The sequence below is a fragment of the Ambystoma mexicanum genome, chromosome 4q, assembly GCF_040938575.1.
Source record: "Ambystoma mexicanum isolate Mex_15411 chromosome 4q, UKY_AmexF1_1, whole genome shotgun sequence".
Classification (NCBI taxonomy): Eukaryota; Metazoa; Chordata; class Amphibia; order Caudata; family Ambystomatidae; genus Ambystoma; species Ambystoma mexicanum.
Window position 1 is genome coordinate 654707333 of NC_090928.1, and position 25174 is coordinate 654732506.

At 47.8% G+C, this 25174-nt stretch overlaps 1 protein-coding gene across 3 annotated transcripts in view; it reads right to left on the minus strand.

Moving 5' to 3' along the window:
* Positions 1 to 25174, minus strand: part of PSME4 (proteasome activator subunit 4) — a 3386216-nt gene that overhangs the window by 1317019 nt on the left and 2044023 nt on the right. For 2 of the 3 annotated variants that reach the window (XM_069608232.1, XM_069608230.1), the window contains one exon: positions 7525 to 7578. The exons of the other annotated variant lie outside the window; for it this stretch is intronic. In XM_069608232.1, the coding sequence (XP_069464333.1) occupies positions 7525 to 7578 (54 nt within the window). The remainder of the gene's footprint in view (positions 1 to 7524; positions 7579 to 25174) is intronic. 3 annotated transcript variants of the gene reach the window in all.

Sequence of the window (25174 nt, forward strand, 5' to 3'; positions counted from 1 at the left end):
GCTCAATGGCGGACGACGGTTTTGCAATCAGCGCCGAAAGAGGCCTCAGTGCACTGATATCGAAAGGTGCCCAAGACAGACCAATCTTGCTCAGCGCTGAGCCCGACGGCTCTGCCAGCAACTATGGCTTCATAATGGTGGTCACTTTGGGGCTAGGGTCACCGGGTGCCACTGGAGCCACTGGGGCCTGCTCCATCGAGGACTCACAGGTTCAGCAGCTTCTTTATGGACCATCACTGACATCTGTTCATTGAAAGCCTCTCACTCAGCCCTTCCCTGAGGGATTTTGGGTTAATTTTTCTGCAAGATCCACAGCACTCTGTCATGACTGACACTGAGGCACCACATGCAGATGCTGTGTGGGTCCATCACAGACACTTTGGAGATGCAGTCCCTGCAGTGCTTGAACCCGGGTACCTTGTGCGCTGACATGGTTCGAACACACGTTGAACAATAATGACGAAAACGTTGAATGAAAAAGCGAAGGATTAGCAGTGTTCCTCGAGCATCGTGCTGAGCGCGTGGAAAAAAGGAACAGAGGTACAAGGGTGTAGTGAGACAGTATATGTACGACGACTGATGTCACGTCCGGAATCGATGACCGGCGCATCCAGTCACGACGGCCAAGTCGAGGTACACCATACCTCCTGTCGAAAAGTTTTCCGAGCAGCTGACGCTGGAATGCATGTATATCCATCTGATGAGGAATCTGCGTTAGAAAGGCAATACATTGAATTAAGGTTGAGCCCTTTACACCCCCGTTGGACACTAGCCAAGCGGGCTGATAAAGCAATGAGCTCTAAAGGTGGGGGTCACCCACCACCCTGTTGAACTCCCCGATATTCCACCCTTAAGACCATCTTCCCTTAGTACTGTGCCCCAAGGGACCGCCTCCCCCTCAGAGTACATCAGTGCATTAAACACAAATCTAAAGCCCACACAAAATATGCACACCCTAATACTCCCTCCCCCTGTTTCCAAACCAGCCTGGGGAAAACTGCACCACAGAAAAGAGACCGACCTCGCAAATCTATACAGATATTCTGCAGTCCCTGGTTGGACAAACCCTAAACTATCAACCCCACGCCTCTACATGGCTGGTTCGGCAGCGTCAGCCCCACTTGCCGTGCCGTCACCATTGCACTTGATGTGATTGGAATGAGACAGGGCCATGGGTGGCTATGTCCTCTTTGTGCATTAAGCAGAGGGGGAATACATACCTCCTAACCTTCTGATCGCATATCAACCAGAACAGTAGGATGCAGGGATCAACAAAGGAAGAATCTAGGCACATCTGGTATGCCTGTGATAATGCACACCTGCTGTGCAAAGTCTTAGGTCTAATTCAGTCTATTAAAGGGATACATTTTTCTATGGACTGATGGTTGTGCTGCTGGGTAGCGCTGATTGGGGGAGGATGGGGTCTGCTCATGCTGACTTTTCCCCTGGCTAGAATCAAACCATATTCTGGTGGCAGCTCGTTTACACTAGCTCATAACTGAAAATGACAGAACCAGCCCCCTATACCATTATAATGGGCTAAGATTTGGAACATTGTGTTGAATGAAACTATTACTGCTGTGGTTCGGAATGACTTTCCCAAGTGCATTTAAGTAAAGACTTGTTTCACAGATTATGTATCTGTGGATTTGCTTTGTTCCCAGTGCCTGAGAACAGAGTGCAACCTTAAGCTGCCAAGGATATAGAGGTGCACAAGGCAAAAAAGCAATGGTGTTGTGCACGGGGGATATGGATATAGTACTCTGAGACATGCGCTTTATTCTGCGTATCAGTTGGTGAATTATGCCTGCTGCCTATTGTGTGCATTTTTGTGATATCAATACAAACAAGAAGTCATTGCTATCTCAGCCACAGGGCATTGTCAATTTCTCATGAACTTGGAGGAAGGGAAAGCTGGACATTACATTTTTGATCTTTACTCACAGTTCTGTTGAAACAAGGGATTCTCAAGCAGGCCATAGTGGAAATAGATTACTGCACGAAAAATACTTGCTGGAAAATCAACGACAGTGACTTGGTGTGGTGACAAAGAAATACTGAGCATAAATATCTGAATGAAGAGCCTAACTAGAACCATGGAATGGTTAATGTGCAACCTAAATAATGTGTCTGTTAAATTCTTTGACTCTTGGTGTTCCCCGACAGAGTGCTTTTCTTACTACTATTGAGAACTCACAGGTACTACTAGCATATGAGCGCTGAATATGTTATACATAGAGGAGGGAGAATGGGTGAGTACAAGCGAAGGGGCCTGATTAGCAGCACAAGGAACAACAGGATTATGACTGGGTTCAGATAAGCTGCCTAAAGCATATTAATTAATGGACTTAAAATGAGTGACCCACTGTAGCTTTGTCCATTTACAAATCAGATACAATAGTTAAGACCTCTGTAAGGGATTCTAAACAACTTCCTGTTACTCATATGACCTACAGTAAATGGTATGTCATGTGATATACATATATAAATGAGTTCAGCATTTTGTGATGTTGACTATTATACTTTCTTGTTCAAGAGTAAGTAGTGTATGCTAAAAAGTCAATAAACATGTGTTTAATTCAAATTAATCTTTAATAACCCTCATAGTGTACTCCTTTGTCATACACTTCAACACAATTCTGGTTAGAGCACATTCACCTTGGGGCATAGAGTAAATGTTAACCAGATCCGTCGCTAGGCGGTAGCCGGCCTCGCATCAGAAGGCCCACAACAAAAGGCTGCAGAGCCTGTCTGTGCCTGCTTGTGGCGCAACAGGCCGGGGCACACTACGCTGCCCGCACAGCCACCGCTCTTCCAGTCATTCAGATAAGCAAACAAGAACTACTTCGCCCACATGCTACTGTAACCGAACTTCAACCATTGCTTTTCACTTGGCGCCTCATTATCCATCTCCTCATTACCCTCCTGAACCTACAACTCACTAGCTCAAGCGCCCCTCGCAAGCGCACAAGAGTCACCCTTCTCGACACATATATTGGTGCATCCTTATCAGCTATATCATCGGCAAACCAACATGCACTTCTAGGTACACTGAATAATCTTATGTTGCATTGTTTGAAGCTGCTGCTGTGTTACTGTTTGCCTGCCCTACTGCACATATAGCACAGCACTACCAGTGCCTGACCTTGCTTCCAGTTCACGCTACTGCTCCTCACATAATAACCATATGCTGCCTTTAAAGGACGCTCTACTGAAGACACTCCTGTGCTATTGCTTGCTACTTGCATTTTAAAGGCCCTCTTGTGCCATTGACTGCTGTTTGCATTTAAAGGCCCTTCTGTGATATTGATTGCTGTCTGCATTTGCAAAGGCCCGCCTGTGCTATTGACTGTTGTATGCATCTCAAAGGACCTCCTGTGCTATTGTTTGCTGTTTGCATTTTAAAGGCCCTCCTCTGCCATTAATTGCCAGCCCCATTGCACATGTATCAAGGTACTCCCAATGCCTGCTCTAGTTACCAGCATATCCAGCGCTCCTCACTGAGAAATTCCATGCTGCATTTGTAAAACGTTCCTTCACCTAAGCTATCCAATTTAGCGCTAGCATAGCACACACTGTGGGCCACTCCCATGGGTCTAACTCCATTCCTGTCCCTACTGATCCTCTGCACATGCATGGTCACTTGGGCTGCCCTTGCAGCTACAAACAGAAATACACCCACTTATGATACAGCCATCTCTCACAGCATTCAACTATCGATATCCAAGAAACCCCCCGATCCCCTCCGACTGCATACCCCCATCCAAATTCCTACAATCAGACCTTCCACACACATTTAGTCACATGCACACCACTTTCGTCCAGTTACCATTACCACCTTACCCCCGACCAATGGATAAAACAATCCGCAAACAAACACACCCCTAACCAAACATGTAATCTTCAAAACAGAAACAACAGACTAGGCTCCAGATTCACCCCCACATAATCTCTTCCGCTTGACAGAACCACTGCCACTGTGTCCATCCTGAGCCCAAAAACAATACACAACATTTCACCCACCAAAATCAACACCTCTCACAAAAAACATTCCCAAACAACCCTGACTCCATTATCAAGGGTGGACTCATTAATGCAAGATCCTTACCTGCCCATGCTCTAGATATTGCTGACATAACAGCCAATGACCTAGCTTTTCTTGCAATCACTGAAACCTGGCTCCACGCGGCTGCAGGGCCATCTCTATCACTAGCCATACCCAAAGACTATTCCATCATCCGCCAGGACAGAGACCTCAATCATTCCAAAGGAGGAGGCATCGCATTCATTGCCAAAACTACCCTTGGCATTAGATTCACGCCCAGCAACCCCATTAAATCAGCGGAACTCTTATCCATTAAGCTACCCATCTCAGCATCCCGCACCATCTCTATACACCTAGTCTATAGACCTCCAGGGCCCCCCTCGATATTCGAAGAAGACAGCACTCTCATCCTCACCACTAACACCAAGCCAAGCTGCCAAATTATGTTGGGCGACCTCAATCTGGGCTTCCAAGACTCTAAAGACCGCAACACATTAAACCTAGCCAACTCGATCACCGAACTATGCTTCAATCACCACATAACAAAAACAAAGCACAACAAAGGAAGGACGTTAGACTGGCTAGTCGACATCAACTGCAACATTAATATACTTGCCAACACACCCTGTGCTTGGACGGACCATCATCTTATTACATTCACCTTGAAGGAAACCAACCAGCAAAATGTAGCCCCCTCCCCTATGCACTAGAAATAACCGCAGTATAACAGCTGGGACATTACTTCCACTGGTACAGCCCATCCTCACTGCTCTCTACACATACACTGATCCCACTGTCATGGTAGAAATCTATAACCACACGCTACTTAAGGCCATCAACACATTAGCACCTCTAAAACCACGCAAAGCCAAACCCTGAGCCCACCTCAACTCGTGGTTCACTCCGCACCTTAGGTGCCCAAGTAAAGCTAAAAGAAATGCTGAAACGGTATGGAAGAGCCTGCAACACAGTCTCCAACAAAAGCAACTTTATATTGGCTTCCATCAACTATAAAGAGGCTATCCTACAAGCCAAAAAGGACACATACAACGATCGCATCATTAACGCCAAGCCTAGCACGAAAGAACTCTTCAACATTCTCAAAGAGCTCGAAACCCCCACCTCACCACCTGACAACTGCATAAAAGATTCTACCTGGTGTGCTAACATCCAGAGGAAAATCACAATGCCACAAGAGAAAATTGAAGCTAAGAAACTAAGTCTGCCACCAAACACTTCCCAGCCAATCACAACGCTGCCCACCAATGCCCACTCACAAGACTTTCAACTTCTCTCCCCTCGCAATCAAAGAAGTTGAGGATTTAATCTCTAAACTAAAACCTTCAAAATGTCATGGTGATATTTGCCCTGCCCCAATCATCAAAGAGGTGGCCAAGGACCTGGCTCCATTCATCACATCCTCCATCAAGACCTCCTTTGAAACGAGCACAGTTCCCAACAACCTAAAAGCCTGGGTCCTACCACTTCTAAAAAAGCCCACACTTGACCCCAATATCCCAACAAATTATAGACCCATTACCACCGTGCCATTTCTCCTACAAATCTCGGATAGAACAGCTTACCTGCAAATCCAAGATCACCTAGAAGCTAACAACCTCCTTGGACTTAAAACAATCTGGCTTCAGACCCTTGCACGGAACCAAAACGGCACTCATCGACCTTGAGACCCAAATTGAAAACCTCAAGGACAAAGGCAAACTAGCCCTCCTTCTACTAATAGACATGCCTGCTGCATTTGACTTAGTCAATTGCAACCACCTTCCCTCAGCAGCACACTTCTCGTACAAAGCTAATAGATGATCCAATTATTCCTCAACAACAGAACAACGAGGGTCTTCGCACCCTCGGCCTCAGCACAACCAGCACCAGTCAAATGCGGAGTCGCTCAAGGATTGTGCATATCCCCCACACTTTATAATGTGTTCACAAAACCATTGTTTGATGATCTTGACTATTTGGGTGTCACCTACACAAATTATGTCGATGACACCCACTCATCCCTTCTAACAGTGACTATGCCACCGACTCTAAAGCACTGAATGACATTTATAGCATCATCCAAGCCGGAATGGCCAAGCATGGTCTTTGCCTAAATGATGACAAGACGGAACTACTCATCTTGGGCTCAACTTCCAAAATTAACCTCAACGCGTAGTTCAATTAATTTAACATTGATGTTAACAACATCAAGGTTTCAAAGGCTGTAAAAACTCTAGGTATTTACATTGACTCTAATCTGAACCTCACTAGAGAAAATAATGCGATTGCATCCACAACGGCCTACACATGCAAACTAATCACAGCTTGAAACCATATCTCATGACTGCCAAACGCATAACCCCAGCCGGAGCACTAGTATTATCTAAGTTGGACTACTGTAATGCTCTATATTTGGGAACCAATCAATAAAACCTGCACAAGATGCAGGTAATTCAAAACAACACAATCAGATCAGCACTAAACATTGCCAAATCTGAACAGATCTCCTCTTCCAAACAGGACTTGCACTGGCTCTCGATTAAACAAAAATTGCCCTCAAAACTATATCCTTGACACACTAACCTATTGGCCTTGCTAATAAAGTGTCCAGCTACCTTAGCAAAAACATCTCCCGAAATATCTCAGAACACCCTACCAGAGCAGCCCAGTCTCATTGTCTCAAGTTCCCACACTTCCTTTCTGGCATTAGCAGCTAAGATGTGGAACTCCTTACCCTTAACGCTCAGATCTGAACTATGCTTTCCCACACTTAAGAAAAACGCAAAAATCTGGCTCTCCATGCAAGTGAACTAGCAACCTCTCATCCTGATAACTATCCTCACAGCTGTTTGAACTGATGGAAATAGACTACCTACATTTGCTGTACTCACCCTTGCAACCTGCACCCCATTGTAACCCTTTCATGTCACCCCCTCATCTCACTATATGTATTACTGTACCTTATCTTATGCTACCACTTGCAACTTAATTTCTGCCTCCTCACGCTGTACTACCTTTGTAACCTAATGATGTATCCTTACAACACTGTATATAATCTATGTAATTTATTGTAACATGTAACCTATTCTGCAAGCAAAGCCCCCAGATGCCTCGGGGCGCGGTACGCTCTACAGATAAACAAAAAAAAGACACTCCAGTTAATTAAGATGTACTAATAAATAAGGATCTATAGAAACATCCTAAGGGTTGCCATATGTACCCAAAGTCAGTTGCATATTTTATTAATCACGTGCTAAATCATATAAGAAATGCTCAAAGGACTGTACAACATCAACGTTGCTCCCAGAAAAGTACAATAACAACATTTAATAAAGTGTTTCCCACAGAATACTGGCTATGTCAAAATGAAAAACATGCTATACAAGGTATGCGAACCAATCAACTTCAAGTACTGACATTGTTTAAATGAACACACTAGACACTGAAAACAAATAGGCTTGATTGCCATTTTTACTTACAGATTTCTTTCATTAACACAGTCCAACAGTTTATGGACTAATCTTTCATAGGTTCTGAAAATAAGAAAGTAATTACTGTAACTCACATTCCAGGACTGCAAAGACATTTCTGTGTGCACAAAAACTGGGTTGACTTGAGCAAATGGTCCACCACTTAAAATGTTATATTGCAATGCAAAAAGACTGTATGGTAGCAGGAATGTAAGGAGGGTTAATACATTGGTTTCCAGCAGCATGATGAAGAAAGTTATTATATACTTTCAGGTAGTTCTTTAGGTTTAAACCATATTTCAACAATAGCTAAAGTATTTTAGATTCCTATCCGGGGAAGGGCTATCAGCCAATCATGTGGGCTAGAAACTTGGGCGTAAAGTGTCACCTGTGTCCCATCCCCAGGTGCCAGTTTCTTTTCAGCTCCTCGGTCCCTGGCCCCACTTTGTCCCTAAACCCAGTTCCTTATTAACCCCATGACAACCCGTACTTCCCTACCGCCCCTCTTTACCAACTCACCTGCTTGCCCGATGCTTCCTGATCCTGCGCTGACTCACAATTGTTTGCCTGCCGCCATAGAAATAGAAAGTGGCTAGATCCCTTTTCTATTTACTATGGCAGAAGAAATCATTTTTTTGACAGGAGATTGTGTGCGCACAGTATGGACAGAGCCACGGGGTATGAATAGAAATCGCTCCCTTGTCCGGGGGCATACAGGACTGGTAAGGGCCCTGAGATTTCACTTCGCTTAGGCCGATCTATAATTGTATTTTGTATTGTAGTCATTTGTTTATATAGTGCTTTACACCAAAGCACTGCACAATTGAACAACTTAATAACGGTGGAAGCAAATTACAATATGAATCAGTCAACAAAACAGTAAGAAGAGCAATTAACTGGATGGAATAGGGCGAGTAGTGGAGTAGGGCTGTGTGGAAGGGAGAGGGGTAAGGAGGAGGAGGGGAGGGGGAAAAGGTGAGAGTGGGGAGGTAGGGGAGGGGAGGAAGATAGTCAAGGGGAAACATAAGGAGGGAGGGGAAAGGGTTTCAAGGAGGAGAATGGAGAAGGAGAGATTTAAGGGAGGTGCGGAATGAGAAAATAGGGGTAGAGCGGATTGCGAGAGGTAGGGAGTTCCAGTGCAGGGGAGCTAGGAGTTGGAAGGAGCAGAAATGGGAGGGGGCACAAGGGGACGGGGGTACAGTGAGAAGGAAATGGCCAGCTGAACGAAGGGAACGGGGAGGAGAGCAGAAAGAGAGGAGGGAGGAGAGATAAGGGGGAGCAAGACCATGGAGAGATTTCAAGACAAGACAGAGAAAGTGAAATTTAAGTTGGGAGTGAAATGGAAGCCAGCCGAGGGAAGAGAGGGAAGTGGAGATGGAGTCACGGGGGTTAAGGAGACAGAGGGTACGGACAGCAGAATGGTAGATAGATTTGAGGGGGTGGGATGAGAAGTGGGTAGTCCAAAGAATAAGGAAGAGCAGAAGAGGAGGCGGGAGAAGATAAGGGAGGAGATTAAAAGTTTGGTAGCATGGAAGGTGAGAGAGGGGCGGACTTTGCAAATATTAAAGAGGTGGTAGCGATAGGCACGAGAAGTGAGGGAGATATGGTGGGAGAAGGAGAGAGAGGAGTCGAAGTGAATGACTAAGTTACAAGTATGGAGAGAAATAGGGAGATTAATGGGAGGGAAGAGAATGGAAGGAGGAGGAGAGGGAGGGGGAAGAGAGTTGGCGGGAAAGAATAAGAATTCAGTCTTGTCAGTGTTAAGGGAGAGAAATCTGGAAGACATCCAGTTCTTTATGGCAGGAAGAAAGTTTTAGGTGGAGGTCAGTTAAAAAGGAAGAGAAGGAGAGGAAGAGTTGAGTGTCGTCAGCATAGAAATGGTGGGAGATGCCAAACGAGGAGATAACAGGGGCAAGGATGGAGGTGTAAAGAGAGAAGAGGGAAGGTCCAAGGCACTGAACCTTGGGGAATGCCGTATTCTAGAGGTTGGGTTGGAGAGGACCGGCCGCCCCAGGAAACAGTAAAAGAACGGGAAGAGAGGTAAGAGGATACCCAGTTAAGGACAGAGCCTTTGAACCCAAAGGAAGAAAGTGTGGAGAAGAAGGGGATGATCGACAGTGTCGAAGGCAGCAGAGAGGTCAAGGAGAATAAGGATGGAGGCTTGCTTGGAGTGTCGAGCAGAGAGGAGGGAATTAAGGATGTAGGTGAGAGCAGTTTCAGGAGTGTGTTTAGGACGGAAGCCAGATATGGAGGGGTTAGGCGAGAAATATTGGAGACAAAGGATGAGATCTGAGAGTAGGCGAGGCGCTCGAGAAGCTTAGACAGGAATGGAAGAAGGGAGATAGGGCGGAAGTTAGAGGTGAGAAGGAGATCAGCAGAAGGTTTCTTCAAAATGGGGATGATCGTAGCATGCTTAAAAGCAGAGGGAAAGGTGGCTGAGGAAAGACAGATGTTGAAGAAGGAAGTAAGGTAGGGAATAAGAAGAGGGTAGATCTTAGGGATAAGAAGGGATCGGAGAGGGTCAGTTGGGGCAGACGTGGGGTGGGCTTTGGAGAGGAGGGCGGAGACTTCAGAGCGGGAGATGGGTGAGAAAGAGAACATGCAGGAGGGGGTGACATAATGTCACCAAAGCTGAATTGCTGATTAACACAATCAGCCTAAAAGCTTCCTAATTGCACTATTAGTTGCTTTTTCCGTGGAGCCATTACCAGTTGTCATTTGGAGTGACCAATTTATGCAGATTATCCCTCAACAAATAAAATTACAAAATATTTCAGAATTCAACTTTTCATGGCATGGTTTACTACAACCATGACTAAATCAGTGCATCAGTAATTAACTGGTATTAGCACTGTGGAGGGGGAGCCAGCCAATCAGATGGCTAGGAACGCAGGCTTAAACAGCTGGTACAAGCCCACGTTCCATAACGCCTGACGGTCCGCTCCCCCCCGCCGCCATCTCGCCCCCCCATCCTCCGGACCTTTATTTATTTAGATTTTCAGCTCCCCACCCCTCTACTTATCTTATTTCAGCAGCAGCGGCTCCCGCTACCGCATCTGCTCCTTCCCCTTGTTCCCGTAGGCCACCATGGCCGTAAGGGGCCCCGCTTCCCTTTCGATGGTGGCCATCTTGGTAAAGGATTTTCCTTCGTACAGTGGGAAGCTGAGGCGTGTCCCATTGTATGAAGGAAAATCCTTTTTTTTGCACCCCAGGTTACCACTTTGGTAACGAGGGGTGCAAATAGCCTTAATCCCCTGTTCCAGTGGCTGGAACAGGGATTAACGTCATAGTACAACACAAACGAACATCACAATACTTATTTCTGGAAATGTTGTCTGCTAAATCTAATCTTCTAATGGACTTCTTCGTCCGGTGCATCCTTCATCTTTGAAAGACTCCCAAAGCAGTACAATGAACTGGAGGATGGAGGGTAGCAAAGACACCACTTAAGCTAGAAAACTCTGAAGGACAGCACTACCAAAACAAGTGTCTTGACTGACCAGACATAGAATCCAAGCATTATGCTTAGCAAACGTGTGAAAAGAAACCATGTAGCTGCTTAGGAAATATCTGGAACAGGGACTCTATGTTGCAGAGCCAAGGTGGCTGCCAACCCTCTGGTGGAGTGAGGCGTGTGACCTTCAGGGACCTAATTGCTAGACAGATCATACCATTCCAGCCAGTGCACCAGCAAAACCAATGAACGGTTGTTCATTTGTTTGGTTCTCCCTTGTCTGAGAGACTTAGAAATTGAGGACCTGCGCTGGATCCAGCTGATGGAAACGCTCATCTGTCTTGGAAGGATGAGGTGAAGGAAAAAAAAAAGACCTGTTAGATCTTTTGAGAAAGATGGAAGTCTGAGATCATCTTCGGAAGGAAGAAGGGTCTAACCCTCAAAGTTGCCTTTTGCTTGGACAAAACCAAGTAGGGGAAATCAACTGACAATGCCTGGAGCTCACTAACTCGGCCAGCGGAAGGGAGGGCAACCAGGAAAATCACCTTATGGATGAACAATTTTAATGAACAAGAATGAAGGGGCTAATTGAATACAAGTGCCGACAGGGCCTTTTCCATGATGGCTGTCGGCTGTACCATCAGCCTGATGCAGACCTGCATGCAGATATCGGCATCCGCCTGATTGGTCCTTTGTTGCCTTTTACCAACATCCGGCCGGAAGAGACACTGGCCCCCTTGAAGGGCCTCCATTATGGGCAGGGATGTTCCCTCTCTGGGCCTAGAGGTGGCCTGCATCTGCGAACGATCGTCTTAAATTCAGCATGCGACTCCGGGTCAGTAAGACGCTCCGTTTCCCCGCTGGCGTCCTTCCCCCATCCGCATCCCTTTGTGCGAGCCTCCTGCTCTCCCCACTGTTCACTGTGCGTTCTACGGCTATGTGTTCCCCCGATGCGGTCTCACTGAGCTATGCTCCTCCTAAATCCCGGTTGCCTGCACCTCCCTTCCCGCGTTTATCTTCTATTCCATCAACTGCTGATTCCTCTCCAATGAGCTCCACACTGCTTCCTGATCCCCACTCCTTTTGTAGGTTTCTCCCACACTTACACATCCTTGCTGGTACAGAATTGTTAGAGTCCTCCTCCGGCACCGTTCACTGAATTCAGACTGTTCCCATGATCTTTCTGCAACCCTACCAACACCTTGCCTGCCTCACCCTAAGTGGCTCCTTGGACATCTAAACTACTTTGTGCATATTGGCCTGCAATAAATCGAATCTGGCTGCTCTGAACTTTGCTGGACTTACTTAAATGCTGCATTTTACCTGTATTTTAGATAACTCGATTCTGCCTGTTTTTAAATCTGCAGGCTTTACCCTAAAATGACATGCTGACTGCATTTTAAAAGCGCATCCCACAGCCAATTCCCTTGTTTGTGTTACAATGCTAGCTAGGCTTTTCACCTATTGTGAATATGAAATTAGACCATTATTTCTTCAAAACTGCTGTGTAATTGTTAAGCCTTTTTCCTTTACCGAGACTGTCTTTTTTGATGCCCATCTTACTGGATTCACCGCCTTATCTTGCTCTCTGCTGCCTTTGTAAACCTAGGCCCCATCGCTCATTAACCTTTGTTATACTGTTTCTGTGTTGCATCTACTCCTCCTCGCCCGACTTGCTGCTAGGCCGCCTGGTGAGTTCCTTGTGCATTGTGCAGTCCCCCTATCGGCTCTCCATCCCCCCCAACCCATCAATGATGGTGCTCTCCATCTCTCCTATTTATTATAACTGTTACCTTTATCACCTTTCCTACCTCTCTCTCAAAGCCTGGAAGGAAACAATTTAAGAAAGCACTCCTGGTGTTCAACAGAGGACTGCCCATTTCTGTTCCTTATCCTGACCTATGGACTCACCCTTCTGCACAGTGCTGGCCTCCCATTTCACTACCAAACTCAGCACAGCCTGTCCTCTCTCCCTCCTCCACGCCCCAACTCCTCTGCCTGCATACAGTCTCCCCTGGCATCCCCCCACCCTCTCTACTCTCCTCCTCCTCCTCCTCCTCCTCCTCACCCATAGCACCGGATGAGGTCACCAAGACAGTCTGCTCTATGAAAGTCTCCTCCAAACAGGTGCTTCCCTGCTCCTCCAGAACTATCAAGGACAACATTGTTTCCCTCACTCCATCCTTGACTGAGTTCTGTAACCACTCTTGCCACTGGCTCCTTCCCCTCAAGCACTCCCTTGTGCAACCCCTCCTAAAAAGCCATCTGCTGACCCTTACTGCCCGGCTAACTACAGCCCTATCTCCCCTACTCCCTTCTTGGGCAAACTCTTCTCCCAACTAATCGAGCACACTGAATCTGTTGGCTGCCTCCACGTCCACCAGTCTGGGTTCAGAGCAGCCAGAGGCACGGAAACTGCTCTCCTGAACACCCGTGATGACTTGCTCTGAAACCTCAGTTACAACTCTCCCTCCGCCCTTAACCTCCACGATCTGTCCCCTGCCGTTGACAAAGTAAATACTTTAATCCTCATAAATCGGCTGTGATACCTTGGGAAATACAGATCGGGCACTGGGTTGGTTGACCTCTTTCCTCTCTAATCGACCAGCCCAAGTGCAACTGGGCCCTTTTCTCTCCTCTACCTCACTCTGGTCTTGCAGCATCCCTGAGGGCTCTTATCCTCTTGCCGTGGCTTTTCAACATTTACTTTGCACCTCTTGCCCACTTGAACTCCACCTTCCCTCCTCATTTCCAGTGTTATGCGGACGACACAAAGCTTTCCTTTAAGCTACCCTCTTCTTCCTCTTCTCCTCCCTCTCTCATTCCCAAATGCCTGATTGCTATTTAGGCATGGGCTGCGGCTAACAATCTCGGCCTTAATGCCAGTAAGACTGAAATCCTTCTCATTGGGACACCTACCCCCTGTTCCCCTCCTACATTCTGGCTGCGCTTCATGGCCCACTCCCCCTCATTTCAGGCTAAAAACCTGGGTGTCATCTTTGACTCCTCCCTCTTCTTTTTTTTTTAAAACTTCTTTTTACTGGCATTTACAATACAACCGGCACCAAGTGCCAACAATCACACCAGCCCTCCCCCATGGTACTATCCTTTATTTTGTAAAGTATATTTTGTTTGCTATGCCCTGGGTCACATTTCACATCATACATTGATACATGCAAATTAACATAGATTGATCAGTGGGTGTGGAACGTGCAATTTATGAGATTGTTTGTACAGCTCGGTTGCGTCATGTCCATCCCTTCAGTTCATGGCTCGGGATTGGCCATGGCGGGATCCTCCCCTACAGCACTGGATTGTCGGATCAGGAATTGCGTATACTTCTGTCCCCACATCGGCCTTGAGTTAGTGACCCCCAACCACTTTCCATATCGTTACAATATAGGACATCAACCTTCCGTTGAGATATTGTAGGGCTCCGCCCCCCCCACACCCACATCAATTCTACCCGTCTTTTAGCCAGTATGAGGAACAGCCCAACAAGTTTCCGGGAGTCCTTGAGTACTGTCTTAGTATAACCTAAGAAGCCCATCAATGGATCCAGTTCCATCTCCTGGTCTGTAATGCCACTAATCATTTCGAACACCTGCACCCAAAATTGTTGTATGGCCGACCATCCCCAGGCCGCATGAAGGAAGTCTGCCTGCGCTCTGTTACATCTAATGCATCTCCACTAGGTGTCTGTGAAATACTCCTTCAGCTTAGCCAATGTATAATAGAACTGATGTAAGTATTTAAAATGAACCAGTTTGAACCGTGCGTTGATGGCTCCCTTTTTAGTCCCTTCACAGCAATATTTCCACATTTCTTCCGAAATCTCCCGCCCCAAGGTTCCCTTCCATTTCTTCTGTGGCGAAGTTCTATCCACCTCCTCAGAATGTATGCACATGGAGTATAGACCGGGTATCACCCAGCAACTGAAAGTTCCCTGAAGCAGTCTATCCATCATGCAGGAAACCTGTGGCTGCTCAGGAAAAGCAGTGAACATCTGGCGTAGTCTTACTTTCAATCTATAATACAGGAACATGTCAAGAGTCGATAATTCCCCCTTCTCCCTCAGCCCATCCAATATTATGAACATCCAGTCGGGTAAAGGTCTCCAAAGTGTACCACACCCAACCTCTTCATTAACGTTACAAACCCTGCCTTGCTTGTGATAGGGATCCCCGGGATGTGCATTACAGGGAGTCTAGGAGAATAGAGCACCTACCCCCCAGTCTTGTGCTCTATACAAGTCTAGGCTCTACAGGTTAGATCCACCATGTTTTGTGCTTCTTGTACTCTACCCAGTGCTGTTAGAATGACCGATCTCAGCAGGGCCGGTGCCGCTATCGCCCTCTCCACGTCCACATGCCTCCTGTCCCCCTGCATTTCATACCAACAGCAGAGAAATCCTGCCTGTGCCACATTATAGTAGGTCTCAAATTCTGGTAGTGACATTCCCCTCCTCCCGTATAGGTGCCACTAGCTTGTCCCAGGATACCCTGGCTTGTTTACCCACCCGTATAAAGTGTGAAACCGCCGTTTTTAGGCTTCATAAATATTCCCTCGGAACCACCATTGGAGCATTCAAAAAGACAAAAGGAACCTGGGGAGCAACCTCATTATAATGACGGCTGTCCTGCCATATAGATTACGAGGAAGATTTTTCAATTTAGACATGGCCTCCCGCGTCTGTTCTAGGACTCTCCCGTAGTTGTGTGTTACGGAGAATTCTCATTCTATGGCTAATTTCCCAGACCTATAGAGTCCTCCATCAGCTTTGCTGGATTTGAAGGGTTTGTTTTTTTCTCCTGCCAAGAGTGTGACTCTTTTTTCTCACTCTTAGGCATTTTTGCTGTGTGTGTTCGAGGCTATTTTTTGTGTTTAATGTCTATGGGGTTTATCTCACCTCCATAGGAACCATCTTTATCCACATGTGTTACACAGCACGCTCCGTGCAGTGACACAGGGGTGTCGTAGCGACCCCCAAACATAGACGCCATACTCTGGGACTGACTACTGTCTCCCAGGGCATGTAAAGTCCCTATTGACTTTACTAGTCAATCTTTATGAACAAACCATTACAACCCATCTTACTATGGAGGTACTGGCAAGGGTTAATAGTTTTTCCCTAATGTTCATTTTCGAGAGGTTACCGTGCAGTCCCTCTCTCAAAAGTTTCTGGCTGGTGGCAGTGGTTACTACCAAAAATATTCGACCGCAAATATTTCCCAATGGGATTTTCCCATTGTTAGAGGCTATCACATTTACCGACAGCCTCTAACATACCGCCGGTTTATTTTAATATTAACTTTACTCCGGTAGGTTATATTTGCCAGAACTTTAATATAACTTCTTTATCGTGTCTTTCTCTAAACTCCTAACCCAGGTAGGGGATCCTTTGATCGTCCTTTTGGCGGGCTTCTGCCAAGAAGCCCTCCTTTCGGCACCACTGAGTTTGGGGTGGATCCAATGTGTGGGAGGGGGAGTAGGACCCCTGGACAGGGTTGCCTCAGCAACCCATCTCGCACTCTGCCACCAGGATGACCACTCCACTGTGTGAGTGACAGCTAGGCTGTATGAATGGGGATCTTTTTGCATAAAAGCAGGGTCCTGAGGACTGGAAGAGCAAGACGTGGCCACTGGAACTAATGGAACTAAGAAGCCGAAGAGGAGAGAAGCCAAAGACATCTGCAACGACTGAACTACCGGTGAAGCCCTGCTGCAGCGTCTCACCACTTTTCTCCACACAACGAGAGAAGATCTGGTGGGGCCAACCAGTTTGCCAATGGCCTTCCTGGACCTGCCTTGGTCGAATCGCCAGTACCCTGTACTCTGAGACTTGATAGCCAGGTACCCGTCCAACCGGACCGCGGTTTAAAGGAGCGTACCTTTTATTCGTTGGGCAGCACCGCGGATTATTTCATCCCTGGGCAGTGCAGCAACTCAAACCTTCCTCCACGACGAGAGTCCTTCTTCCTCTGCTGGATCACACGAACTCCTGGAATTGCCAGGAACAGCCACCACAGCAGGAGCCTCTTCTACATTTCAAGGTACATTGTTCCGCCAGGCCGCCCTATTCGCGTGGTAGTGCTAAAGGTGTTTTAAATACTTTACCTACCTGTTGGGTTGGCCGCCCCTATCCTCTACTAATGTCTTTCACCTTCTGCATCCACCTTTTCGAATCGTTAACCAACGACTTGACTGCAGCTACAAGAACATTTTGCTCCTGGGCCCTTTGCCCTGTACCACTGACTCTGGCACAGGCCTATTGACTCAACTGCCTTCTCTAGATTGCTCCTCAACTAGAACTGTATTGGTGCACCTACTTCTTATAACCACCCTTTTCTTCCCATTTTTAAAACTTGTGAAGTGGCATTTTGCTCGGTTTTCATTTAAGTATTATACATACTAACATACTGCCTTGCCTAAACTTGTACACAAAGTTATGGGAAGTGTTGCTAGGGTGTGTAAGAAGATATTCCTGTATAACTTGTGCTTTCCCTCCCTTATGAGAAATTGCTAGTGTGCCATTTGTGTTTTGTTTTCAATGTGCCGTTTTGCTCAGTTTTCACTCTTGCTCAAACTTGTCTAAAATTTAACTAGGGAGTTGTGTATACTTGTCTTGACTGATTTTAACTTGCTTTAATAACTGATTAATGTGTTGAACTAGAAGTGTGTAAAATAAATATATATATTCTTTTAAATACAAAGCTTTGGTCAGTGTTTCCTTGTACCCTAGTACTGTAGTCCTATTGTGTAAACCCTGAATACTGCTCATCTCCCTCTTCAGATAGGTCTGACTGCCTAGCCACAGCTACCAACTAAATCTTTGTGGTACAGACTGATACCAAAGGGGATTTATTGCTCATATCTGTAATCTTAATCTTCTTTAGTGCTCCCTAAGGGAGCTGCACAGGATTCTGCCTAACACTGTGATATACCACTTTATTGTCCCTAGCTATATTGATACCCAGATAGTGGGTTTGGACCATGTGCCATTGGAATCCCCAACCATCTTGGTATTGCTCAACCCTCTCAGTTAATGGGAAAAGGACTGATTAAGATGAGTTTACCTTTAGCCCAGAGAGCTCCCCAAATTGCTGCACCTCTCTCATAACTGGGTATAGGTTAACCCCGGGGTCCTTAATGAACAGAACCATATCATCTGCATATAGTGATATCACTACTCTTTGGGTGTGCAGTTGAACCCTGCGGTGTGCAGCTCCCTTATTCTTTCCGCCAGTGACTCTATTGCCAGGGCGAACAGCAATAGCGATAGGGGGCACCCCCTTCGTGTCCCCCTTTCCAGCGTCATCGCCATCTGAACATTCACCCTCACCCTGGCTACCGGTTGTGTGTATAATAAGGTGAGCATGGCTATATGCTGCTCCCCATACCCATGCGTCGTATTACTGAAAACAAAAATGGCCACTCAACCGAATAAACGCTTTAGTGGCGTCTAGTAAGGCTGCCACTATTAAATCCTCTTGTTGCACTGCTGTGATCAGCTCAAACATTCTCCCAAGTCCATACAAGGTGGATTGCTCCAGGATAAAGCCTGCCTGATCTGCCCTTACCATCAGTTGCATAATGGGTGATAGTTGGGATGCTAAGATTTTATCTCTATAGATAAGCTATATTGGGCAGTATGAGGAGTACTCGTTAATGGGCTTATCCGGCTTTAATAGCACCACCACCATTGCTTCCCTCAGTGATCCTGGCAGATGACCTTCCTCCAGGCTATGTTGGAACATTGCCAACAAGTGAGGAGCTATTTTGTCAGCATAGTGCTTGTAAAACTCTGCCGTGACCCCGTTGGGTCTCGGCGCCTTCCCATTCGGTGAAGATTTAATAGTGTTCTGCACTTCTGCCAATGACAGTGGGCGGCCTAGTTATTCCCTCTGGTCGTTCGTACACCAATGTAGGGCTACCTGGTCCAGGCACAAATCTATGTCCATCTGGGAGGGCTGGATTTGGGAGGAATATAAATGATTATAAAACTGAAAAAATAGCTGTATTCTCTCCTTACCCTCAAACCGGTCCTTCCCTTGCTCGTTTACTATCACCAGGATCCTACCTTTAAGGTTATCCATCTTAGTTGCCCTTCCCCAGTGTCAGACCCGGTGCCTGCCCTTCCCTGTATTGGAGTATCACATCCTGACCTCCAATATATTTAACCTCCCTGAGTGCCAACACCTGAAACTCCTGTAGTTGTTGCACAATCTCTGCTTGTTTTTAGTCTGTCGGGTGGGGGCAGCCGCTTGCATTGCTCGTATGCTATTCGCCTTAGCAGTCAATGCCCTCCTGATCTGCCTAAGTATCCCCACTTCTTTGGATATGCATTCTCTCCTGATCACGCACTTGAAGCTTTCCCACAATGTTCCTGCGGATCTCACAGATCCCACATTTATTTCAAAGAAATTATCTATGGCCACTGTTAAGCTTTCCAGAAACACTGTGTCTGAGACCTTCACTTTTGAATCGCCAGGGGAGTTTACCCTTCTCCCGGTCCGACAGTCCCACAACCAGTAACACAGGGGCATGATCCGACAGGGTGCGGGCAAGGATCTCTACATCCTTCACCTACCCATGCAAAGACTGACAACACCAGAAAGAAGTCCAGCCGCGATGCCGAATTGTGGGGCACTGAGTGGCTTGTGTATTGCCACACATTCTGGTTTCTCAGCCTTCAACCTCCCATGTAAGCGCCATTCCCTGCAACCCATTAGTCCCCCTACCCCCTGTCCTGTGGCCGTCTCCTGTCCGGTCAAGTGCGGGATGCATAACTGCATTGAAGTATCCGGCCCAGATGATCTCCACCAGTGGTAAGCCCCCCCTCCGCCCCCAACTGCTGATCTATCCAATCTAGTGTATGTATCGTATCCTGATTCGGGCCGTAACTAGCGTGTGTAATTTCCCCAACTGAGCTGTGTATAAGGGTGCCCACGCCTCTTGCATACGAGGAGTATGATGAGAAATATCTATGGCATCCCCAGTTCTTCCCAAATTTAGACTCAGTTTCTGATATTAAGTGTGTCTCTTGTAAGAATGAGATCCCTACCCGATGTTTCTGCATATACAGCAAGACGATCTGACACTTTGAAGGGCTATTTAGTCACCTGACGTTTCACAAACAAAAACTAAGCATGGCCATTACCATCCTTTAAGATATTGATGTCCTTAGGGGTCCTGTCTCTCCGATCAGGTGCCCATGCTGCATATTTCCATTCCCCCCACTTGGACCCCTCACCTTGTGTATGCGATAAAATGCTCAGGCCAGCGATCTTCAGTTTACACTGCCTAGGCATCCCGTAATTTGTGAGTATTGTAGCGCTTGTACCGGTCTTCCCACCCCCCCCCCACTGAATACCCCAATTCATCAGTGCATTTCAGCCCTTCCCCCACTCCCGCCGTAGCATAGCCCTCCCTCCCTCTCTCTCTCCCGCCGCTGATCCCCTAACTCATCAGCTGTGTCCCCTCCACAACTACACGCATAATTTGAGCTGTTGCTTAAGGGACTGCTAGAGGTCCAGCCCTCCACACACACACCTATGTGTTTACGTGGCTGGTTCCCGACCCTCTTGGACTTAAACATTGTTCAATATCAGGTGTCATATTTAGTTAAAAGATATACACCTATGGGCATGTCATCACGTGTTGTTCCCCTGCTATTGGGTGTTTCTTGGCTGCAGTTCTAAAAAGGCGTTTTTTTCCTCTGGGGTTTGGAAAAAATGCGCGCCCCTCGTGTTCTATGCGCAGCTTGGACGGAAACAGCATGGCATATCAGATACCTCTGTCACGTAGCTGTTTCTTGACTTCGGTATATGTCCTTCTGAAGGCCTGTACCTTGTCCGAGAATTCTGGAAAGAGTCTGATCGTATCTCCTTTGTAGGTTACCGTCCCCTTCTCCGGGGCTTTGTGAAGAGCCGTGTCCCTGTCCCGGCAGTTTAACCTACGAACTATAATTGGATGAGGCGGCGCTCCTGGGATTGACATCCTCCCACCAGGTATCCGGTGTGCCCTCTCCCTAGCAATGAGATGTCCTCCGGTCCCAACGCCTCCCGCAGCATCTCTTCCGCAAGAGGTTCCATGTTTCTCTGCTCCACCGAATCCAGAACTCCGATTATCCCGAGATTGCTCCTTCATGATCTGGATTCAAAGTCGTCTTGTTTGACGTTAAGCTCCATTAGCGCGTTTGTACCAGCGCCATGTCCCTAGTCATTGATGTGTTCCCGTCCTCCACACCGAACACTCTCCCCTCTACTTCGTCCAATCATTCTCCGTGTTTGCCAATGCGGACTTGCATGTTTGTCGACTTTGCAGGTGAGAGCATCCATTTTCCCATCCAGGGACTTTATGCTGGTTTGCAGCTGATTGAACATTACCTTGATGTCCTGCAATTCTCCGGCTGCATCTTGGGGCACTTTCTGGGTCCTCGTCTCCGGACGGTCCTCCATTGATTTGTTGGTTTTTGTCTGAGAAGGTGTGATGAATTGCAGTTTAGTTTGTTGCTTGTTCCCTTTGCTGGATTTGGTCCTCTCCCCCGCCCTCGCGTCTACGTGAGCGTGGGTAAGCGTTGTGTATATTTAGCCATTGATCCTAGGGTATTCCCCTTCTCACTGCCACAGAGTGCTCTCTCACTGAGGCTCCTATTGCCCCTTCCAGCAAGGTGCATCCTTTTGTTTTGTCCAGAGCTGTTATGAATATGGGGGTGCTGCTTTATAGTTTTCTCCTTTTCTTGGGGTGTGGGCCCTTGGCTCCCACCCAGCGCTTTCCTTTTGGAGCTCCACTGACCATCTATATTCAAGCTCAGGCTTTGTGGCATGGAGTTGTGTAGCGGAGGGGGCCCGTTGTGCGTACTAGGTGTCTGTGCTGCAAACCAGTGTTATGACCGCTTTGCCCCCCGGATCGACACTCTTTCACACCAATGTTGTCAGTGTAAGCCTCTTCCCGTGACCACTCTGGGTCTAGTCCTAGCCCCGTCTCATTGGACCACTTTGCAGCACCAGGCTGCCGCTTATTCAGTCTATTTGATCCAGGGGGGCATCGAGATCCTCCATCCTCCCAGGTTTATTGTCTCTGTGGAGCTTGGTATGGACTGGGACCCTTTATGCACTGTAAGGTGTCTTGTTATCGGGCTGCTGATGTGTCTCCTGCAGCCTCTTACCTAGAGCTCCGTCTCACTCCGTCCCCCCTTGCACGGCCACACCACAGCTCGGACCTAACACAGATGTCTTCGCTAGGTTCAGACGGTTACCAGCCACCAAGAGAACCCTCTGGTCCAACCAGCATTTTCCAGTGTCCGATGGTGCAGTGTGTTGACGACCTTGCTTTATCCACTGTGGATTAACAGTATTTCTCCCCTCGGTCTTCACTTATAGTGTGTTTCGGGTACTATCCGTGTGGTTTTACTCACTGCTGGATAACAGTCTTCCAACGCGGAAGGGGGATGCCTCTGGGACCAATTAGGATCCGTCGAATGTGCCATTTTATTTGGCTATTTGGCTCACATCTATACCCTCTGCTCCATCCCCCCGTATTTCAGGGACAGTCCTAGTGATGTCCTTGTTTTGCACTAATATCCTGCACCATGAGCGGTCCCTATCCAAATGTTGTAGACCTATGAGGCTGCTGGGACCAACAATGTATGGTTTGCTTGACTTTTCCCCCCTCAGGACACTGTGTTAGATGCCCAGTCGGTGTGTCATGCGAGCGCCTCTAGTCCCCCTGGCCCACTGTATTGTATTCTCCACCTGTGGGGGTAATGGCATGTGGTTTCTCTAGTAGGGGAAAGCCTCCTATCCCTCTACCTTGGAAGATGATGCTGTGGTGTCTACACGCATTGGGTGCATTGTTCCAATTCTGTTCGCTGATGATATGGACCCGGAACAGGGAGCGATGTTGTGTCACTGCTGCAACTTTACCAGTTCTCTGTCCCCCAGTGGTGACACTGGCCTCCCCGCTCGTCGTTCAATGTCAGGATTTCCACTCACATTGTCTGGTGGTGCTGACCCAGGAGGGATTGCCCATATTAACCTTGCAGTACCGATGAGGCAAATTCTCTTTGTTGCCGCGGACAGAATGGTTCGGCATGCCAGGGGCCTCCTACGTTGTTAGTCCCTGCATGCCTCTCAAGTGTAAGTTGGGAGAGACTCCTGCTCCTCCCCGCCTCCCATTAACACTGATAACGTGTTAACTACTAAGCCCTGCGCAGCTCCTTTGGGCCCCTCCACTTGATATGTGGCCGCTTTCTCCCGTGGGGCTCCCTTGCCAGCGTTCCTTTGGGTCCAGCAACTGGGGCCAACCTAGTCGCTCCTCACCTCCGCCGAGCCCAAGCAATCACTGTGTCCCAGCCTGAACCGTCAGGAGGTCTGTTCCCCTGGCGCTGCAGCTGTTCCGACTGGCTGTCTCCACACACCTTGGGGCCGCACAGCCCTATGCAGTACCTAACTGCCCTGCAGGGTCCACGCAGGCAGGATGTCCCTGCACCCAGCAGTTTCCATCGCTGTATCGTGCCCCGCCGGTGCAGTTCGCTTTCTTGCAGGGTTTGCAGCCCGATGTACAGGTTCCTCGCCCACGGTTGCCAGGATAGCCACCAGGCACCCCTCACGCACAACGCAGCCAGCAACAATTTTAGTCCGTACTCATTGCCGGGTACGCCCAGCTTCCACGTTGCTGCAGCAGTGCCTGCTCCAAGCTCGCAGGTATTCCTAGCTCTGCGCTCTGGTGCTGCTCCTCCTCCCTCACCACCGTGATACTATCATCCACGGCCTCTGCGTGTTTTTCCAAAACTCTGCTTCCCAGCTCCGATTGATTTCAGACTTTTGCTGTTCATGAGGGGTGATAGTTCAGAAGCGTACCTTTGCCATTAGATAATTGCTTTCTGTCGGGATTGCCTCCAGATATTTGCCAGATCTTCAACGGTATGCAGGAGCTCATGGCCATCTTTGCTGGGCTCTCCAGCTGCCCGACTCCTCCCTCTTCTTCTCACCTCAATCGCTGTCCTTGCCAAGTAGGATGACTTTCAGCTTCACCTCCTTAGAGGCATTATCCCTTTCCTCACCTTCCCCCAGAAACTCAATGTCTTCAGAGTTCTGGTTTTCTCCAGGCTGGACTACTGCAACAGCCTATTCTTTAATCTGCCTGTTTCCTCCCTTCGCCCTCTTCAACAAATGCAGAATAGGACTGCAAGACTTATCCTCCACCTCAAGCACAGGGTCCGCATCTCTCCAGCCCTAAAATCTCTCCACTTGCTCACGTGTTTGCAAGGAACAAATTCAAGACCCCTACATCATCCAGAAGGCTTTCTGGAGCCAGGGACCTCGCTACATCCAACTCTCTCTCCCTAAATACCTCCCTGCTACTGTCTTTCGGTCATCTAACTCCAACTCTCTGCAGGTCAGATGTTTCTCCAAGCAGTGAGTGGAGGTAGATCTCTATCTTGGCAGGAACTCCCTCTGGAACAGTCTCCCTGCCCTTCTCTGACTTGAGCCGGATCTGCTTAAGTTCCGGAAGCTTCTCAAGACCTTCCTTTTCTCCTCCTTACCTCTCCCCTTCTAGTCTCCTCCTGCCACTGCAACTGGTTGCCTGTTCCGTTATGAGCCTTATTGGGTTCAGGCCCTCATTCGACCAGTCTTCCCCCTGCACCTCTTCTTACCAGCACATGCCCTTGGGCAGACTTCCCTGACTAGCCAACTGAGGTTAGTCTAGCCCCCTTCCTTGTACTAGCTGACCGCTGCCCCCGTTTCCCCTTGCACTTGCCCTCCTGGGCTCCTCTCAGCACTTGCCCAGCCCCTGGGCCCCCTCCACCTTGCACTTTTCCCTTCTCACCCGCTCCGTATCCTATCCCTTTGTCCCGATCTCCCCCCTCCCCTTACACTTCTTGATACTGCACTTACATGATCGGAATGCCACAAGGCCTAGTAGAACCGTTATTGTTGTTTGCTCCTCTGCCCAGACAAAAGAAATTCCAAAACACGAGGATGTGGAGCAAGTAAAAAGATCAAAATCCCTCTTGTGATACCAAGCCGAAAACGTATTCCACCTGCAGGCATGGATTTGGTGGCGGTTCTTCTAGCAGATGTGTATGTCCAAAACGTCCTCGAAAAACCACACACTGTATAACTAAGCCTTTCAGCAGCCAGGCATGAAGGTCCAAGTTGAGGAGGTTCAGGTTTAGGACCTGCCTCTACGAGTAGGGGA